Source organism: Taurulus bubalis (assembly GCF_910589615.1).
Source record: "Taurulus bubalis genome assembly, chromosome: 8".
Classification (NCBI taxonomy): Eukaryota; Metazoa; Chordata; class Actinopteri; order Perciformes; family Cottidae; genus Taurulus; species Taurulus bubalis.
Genome location: NC_136596.1, coordinates 2,992,554 through 2,999,097, shown reverse-complemented (window position 1 = coordinate 2,999,097; position 6,544 = coordinate 2,992,554). Strand labels below are relative to the sequence as shown.

Genomic DNA, 6,544 nt, shown 5'->3' with positions numbered 1-6,544 from the left:
GTTCAGGAGTCTGCGTTGACGAGCGATTTCTGCCTCGTAGTTTTCTATCTTCCTCTCGAAAGCTCCCAGGATCTCCTGCGCCGCCGCCGTCATCCGGTCGCACACGAACTGCCTCATGCTCTGGACCGTCGACATCGCGGCATTCAAGTTGTGAGACTTCTTCTCGCTAATAAAAACTACTTTGTTAAACTCTTCAAGCGCTAACAAAACGTGCGTTCTCTTTTGCAGTTTACTTCCGGGCGGGAGACCTAGCTTAACGCTATAAACAAGCTCTTCTTCGTTGAGGATCTGTCTTTTGGGGGGCAGACTTGTGGGCGCGCGCCGCGCTCTGCTGCCCCGCGCTGGTTTGGAGTTGTCACTACACCTCAGTCTGAAATACAGGCCCGAATAAAGTAAATGTTGCTGCTTTTTCTGTTCAATTGGGCTTCTATATTTACACCTCCCCCTTCGACAGTGTATATATATATAAATAAATACATATAAATAAATATACATATAAATATAAATAAATATATACATATATAGTTTTTGAGGAGTAATTGTAGCAACTTAAAATTGATTAATAAGCACATTATGGAAGAAAACTCTCTTTTTCACTTGGTTCTCTCAACAGAAGTCCCAGAAAGCACCAGCATTCCTTCAAATTTTTTTTTTACCGTCAAAAATTACCCACCGGTAAAATACCCTCCGTTACTGAGCAATCGTTGCATTTGACCCATGAAATTTAAAGGCTTGTTTTGTTTGATGTTTTTAACAATTTTCTAACCATTTAACTTGCCAAGTATTCCAGCACTTTAAGATTTAATTATTCTTTTTTTGTCTTGTCATTTGATTTTTTTACTGCCGTCGGAAACGTCACTTTCAAGAAACATAACAAAAACAGGGTTCATACACATCCTGACCAGTGGATTTCATGGCTTTTCCAAGACTTTAAACCAAATGTCCATGAGCAAACATTTAGTGAAATCTGGGTGTAAACAGTAAAAAGTGAGTAAATGTAGTATTTAAACTAACAATGAGAACACAAAGCATACAGTAAACCTTAAATGACTCAAATGAATGAGACAATAATTTGATTAAAAGAATAAACATTTATATAGATGCCTGTATGTATGCCTGCTTATATTTTGAGTCTTTCTTTTAAAAGCATATTAATTATTTCAAACTCAGCGTAAATGAACGTCATGAACACATGAATATAACACAGTTACATGACTTTTACTATACTTTTGGGATTTTACTTTTTTCAAGGACTTTTCCAGGCCTGGAAATAACCATTTTAAAACTCCAGGATTTTTCCAGGTTTTCCATGACTGTATGAACCCTGCAGAAACATGTTGTTGAAGAAGATTACCAACCTCAGCCCGACACGACATGCGACACATTTCGTCTTTATATTTTCAGACTTTTCCTTCGCCATCATATCAGAGACACGATTCCACGAGTGACAACAATATCTTTTGGGACAATGAGAACACGCGATGATCTACAGCCACAGTCAAACATTTGCGAATAAAGTCTCCGGTCAAACGGTGACTCGTGTCTTCGCGATCGAGCGGATCGCTTCGAACTCTTCCGGGTCGAAGCGATCCGCTCCCGGACTCCCCGGCGCCGTCCTCTCTTCCGCGTGCCGCCGGACGTGTTTCGTCAAGGCCGAGTTCGTGGACAGCGCCTTCTCGCAGTAAGCGCAGCGGTAGGGCCGCTCGCCCGTGTGGCTCCTGGTGTGCACCTGCAGGTGCTCCACGCGCCGGAAGGTCCTGGGGCAGCGGTCGCAGGCGTGCGGCCTCTCGCTGGAGTGGGTCGCCATGTGCCGCTTGAGGTTCCGCTTGAAGCCGAATCCTTTGCCGCACGCCGAGCAACTGAAGGGCTTCCCGGCGGGGTGCGTCATCATGTGGACTTTCAGGTGCGTGTACAGGTAGAAGTCCCGGCCGCAGACGGCGCACTCGAACGGTTTGTCGCTCGGTTCGGTCCCCGGAGGCGGCTTTGTCGCACGGGAGGCGTGAAAAACGAACCGCCGGCCGCCGGCGCTTCTTTCCGATTCACGTGTGGCGCTTTCTGGTGGACCGCCGTCCGGTAGACTGCTGTCCAGAGGAACGCTGTCCAGAGGAACGCTGTCCGGAGGAACGCTGTCCGGAGGAACGCTGTCCAGAGGAACGCTGTCCAGAGGAACGCTGTCCGGAGGCCTTCGATCGGGATCCAACGGCAGAGTCCGGCCTTCTCTTTGGTCATTTATCTCATCCGTCTCCTGCTTCAGCACAAGCCGCTCTTCCTCCAGACCACCGCAGAGTTCCTCCGGTTCCTCCGGTTCCTCCGGTTCCTCTTTAACCCGTGTAGGCCCCGGGTCCTCTCGGTCCAGACCGGAGCTCCTCTCCTGGTAACCGAGAAGCTCCTCTACTCCCTTGCAGACATTTTGCAGTGGGAGCTCTGGAAGGAACAGAGAACGAAGGAAGAGCCGTTATCAGCTGAAACGATCAGTTATGTCAATATCACAATATTGGTGGCAAAGCCAAACTAAAGCTGGAGTGCGGGACAATTACACATACACACAAATATATATAAATATATATTTATACATATACACACACACAGCGGGTAAAATAAGTATTGAACACTTCACCATTTCGTTGAGTAAATAAATTTCTATTAAAGGTTCTGTTAAATGTTCCCCAGATGTCGGTAACAACCCGAGTAATACAAACATACAAAGCAGAGGAAAATGATGGTTCTGTTTCTCACACAGGAGGCGTCTTGAACCAACAAAGGCTTTTGCACCAAATATTAAATACTTTTCAGTCAGTGTGTTCAATACCTTTTCCCTGTGTCATTCCATTTTATTACACGTAGCTTAATTTCTGAACTTGTTCTTTTTATTGTTTTTGTATGTATGGATTACTCGGGTTCTTATCGACATCTGGGGAACATTTCATATCAATAACACCTTTAGAAATATATTTACTGAGAAAAATGGTGAAGTGTTCAATACTTATTTTACCCGCTGTATATTTATATATACACACATTATATATATATATATATATATATATATATATATATATATATACACACATACACACACACACACACACACACTTATAGACACATACATAGGAAGTAACATGCAGACGGCGCAGTAACGGTCCAGGTCCAGAAGGTGGCAGCAATGCGACAGAACGGATGTCAACGGCCGTAAAAAAAAACAACGAAGAAGAATAGGAAGGAAAAAACAAGCGACGGGGTTCATTCACACATTTCTGAGAGAAAACGTCTGGATGGAAACGTCTGTGAATGTGAAATAAAGGAAGACATCATTACTCCCTCTAACGTACTACGACAACACACCGGCGGCACACACCTGTCCTGTGGAGCCTCACCTGGGGCCGCAGCACCAGGGCCAGCAGCGCGCGCTGGCGGCGGATCTCCTGCTCGTAGGCCGACACCGTGCGCGTGAACACGCCCAGGATCTCCTCCACCGCCTCGGCCAGCCGCGCGGTGACGACGCCCCTCAAGTCCTCCACCGCGTCCATCTCTGTGTGAAGGAGATAATCCCAATTCCGTGGAGGGTGTGTTAGCTGGCAGGAAGAACAACCGCGTGGCTTCCGGTCGATCTTTCAGAATAAAAGCGTAATTTTAACGAATCAAGTTTTTCTTAAACGCAAAACAGACGTACACATTCTGTACAATGTTTTTATTCATGCACAATAAGAAGCTTTTTTTCTGTCTAATAAATAAATAAATCCAGTCCTTGTGTACAGTGTAAATCATAGAGAACACTTCTGTTCCTTAAAATAACAAATAAATAAATAAATAATTGGACTCCCGATCAGGGTCCAGGAGCGAAGGCATTCAATTCATGCGTTGCTAACTTTTTATTAAGATAATGACTCAGACAATCATCTTGGTCAAGGTAAACTGTGACTGCTCATGCCTCTACATAATTGGATCATAATTGTTCATTTTTATTTTTATATATATATATATATATATATATATATATATATATATATATATATATATAATTTTTGTGTCTATATAGATAGGATTTATTTCATATATATGTGTGTAAATTAGGAACAGTGGCCGTATTCTTATGCGTTTCCTTTTCTGTGGCTCGTGCTGAACATGTTTTTGTATACATCATTCAACAAGATGAAAGATAAAAGAAAAATACATTAAAAAAAACAAAAACAGAAATGGGAAATAATTTAATCAACGGATTGAAAAAAGACTCTTGAAACCATACAGACTGTAAACAGGCTCGTTTGGAGAGGTTTTAGATTCCACGCCCTCGGTTTTTAAGACCGGCACATTCCATGAGACAAGTCAGGGAAACACATTCAGGAACAATTTTGGGATGTAAAAAATATCAAGAAAACTGGCGAAAATCATTTCCTAGCGAGACATGAGCTTGGATAACGTGATCAAACCCAGAATTCAGGCAGTTGCATGAATCATGTTTTAGTTTTTTCTTCAACGCCGATGAATACGGTAAAAGTCTGTAAACTCTGGATGACATCTCGCTTGTTTCGTCTGACCGACGGTTCGAAACCCAACGTATTTGATTCGTAATAACAGCGAATCCTTTTGAGAAGCTGCCACGTTCGGCTCTTTTTCCTCGTTCCCTTTCAAACAATCTTGCTAAACTTTGAGTTGCTCGCTCTGCGTTTCCTCCCGCGCGTGGATCCTCCCGTGGATCCTCAGCCCGGTGCCGTGAGCGAACGTCCTCCCGCACACGCCGCACGCGTACGGCTTCTCCCCCGTGTGGACGCGGGTGTGTATCTTCAGCGTCGTGCCGACGGCGAACCCCTTCCCGCACAGAGCGCACTTGTACGGTTTCTCCCCCGTGTGCACGCGGACGTGGTTCTTCAGCGACGAGTGGTAGGGGAACCCCTTCCCGCAGTAGACGCAGCTGTAGGGTTTCTCCCCCGTGTGCGTGCGGTGGTGCCTCCTCAGGTCCGCCCCGCGGCTGAATCCCTTGCCGCAGGTGACGCAGGCGTGGGGCTTCTCGCCCGCGTGGGTCTTCATGTGCGCGGCGCGGTTCGAGAGGCAGCCGAACTCCTTCCCGCACACCGGACACCCGAGAGGCTCCGCCCCCGCGTGGATCCTCGCGTGCTGCCTCGCCTGGGCCTTCCGGGCGAACCCTTTCCCGCAAGTGGCGCATTTGTGGCGCCTTTTGCCGACGTGGACTTTCAAGCCGCGGTCGCCGGACGCGCCCGAACCCTCCCGGTCGGATTCAGATTCGACCGCGGGGATCGAGACGTCGGTCAGCGGATCCGCGAACGCGTCGGCCTCCTGCTCCCCCGGACTGCTGCGCGGTTCCTCCGGTTCCTCTTTAATCCGAGGAGGGTCCGGGTTCTCCTCCCGGCCGAGACCGGAGCCGCTCTCCTGGTCCTCAGGGAGAACCTCCTGGTGACGGACGGACAGCTGGGTGATCTCTGAGGGAGGAACGGAGACGCGTTAGAGGTGAGGTTTGAAGAAGCAACGCTACGAACCCACAAGGAGCCGCCCTCCTTCACGCATCCACAGCTCTGAACCAGAACCAAGAGAGAACATCACCCAGGGCTTAACTACCCTGCTCTGTGCATGGCCTCCAGAATGGATTTGAAAGTCCTTTTACTTGTGGAAGCGGTCTAAACGGCTTCGGAACCCTTCAGATCCTCCACAGAAACACTCGAAGAAGAAAATAAGAGAAGCAGCTCCCACACTCTTATGTCCCAATGCATTACATCATAACCCCAAAGAGGAAGCCTCTGTTGACGTTTTCAAGCATCGCCTACAAAAATTTGCCATGCCTTTTTTATGTATTTATCATACTTGTCATGCTTTCTTCCGACCACTTTAATTTATTTCCTTTTTTTTGTTTTTATTAATTTTGTTTAAATGTACAGACTCTTTGCATCTGTATGAGAAGTGCTGTACGAATAAAGATTAGTATTGTTATTTATATGTAAACATAGCAATACCACCACGTGCACAAATACAATTATTAATAGTAATAATGATCTAATAATAATAATTTTAAGCTGTTTTTGGCAAACTGGACCCTGGTGGTTCTCAAATGGTGGTACGTGAGAAAAATAGTTAATAAATATTCAATAAAATATAAGTGTAAGTTCATAAACTGAGGTGCATATATTCTATATTAAGTCAGACCCTGCTGTATATTACATCTTTGTCAGAGGGTCCTCGGCTCAAAACAATATTTCACATTGAGTTCCTCACTGAAACAAGGCTGAGAACCACGTGACTAGAGCAGAGCTCCCGTGATACATATCACACTAGTAGAGGACATGCACACCGCGTTAATACATTCAATGTGAAAAGTGGACTGTAACGCAACGGGCCCCGCAGCCCCGGACGGACTTCTCTTGTGCAGCTTGATGACCGGCTTCAGGACGACGTCCAGCAGTCTGCGCTGCCGCTCGATCTCCTCCTCGTACACGAGCACGGCTTTCTCGAACACGCACAGGATCTCCTCCGTGGCCGTGGTCAGGCGCTCCGTGACGAAGTCTCTGAAGCAGAAGGCGGACGACATCTTTTTGTTTGC

General features: G+C 46.3%; 1 protein-coding gene across 1 annotated transcript; it reads right to left on the bottom strand.

The window, feature by feature from the left end:
• Nucleotides 1–4,635: 4,635 nt before the first annotated feature.
• On the bottom strand, nt 4,636–6,532 carry LOC306740155 (uncharacterized protein; the record flags this gene model as incomplete). The annotated part of the gene is made up of 2 exons (XM_079222261.1): nt 4,636–5,432; nt 6,361–6,532. The coding sequence occupies 2 exons, from the start codon at nt 6,530–6,532 to the stop codon at nt 4,636–4,638; spliced, it is 969 nt and encodes a 322-aa protein (XP_079078387.1).
• Between the last annotated feature and the right edge of the window lie 12 nt (nt 6,533–6,544).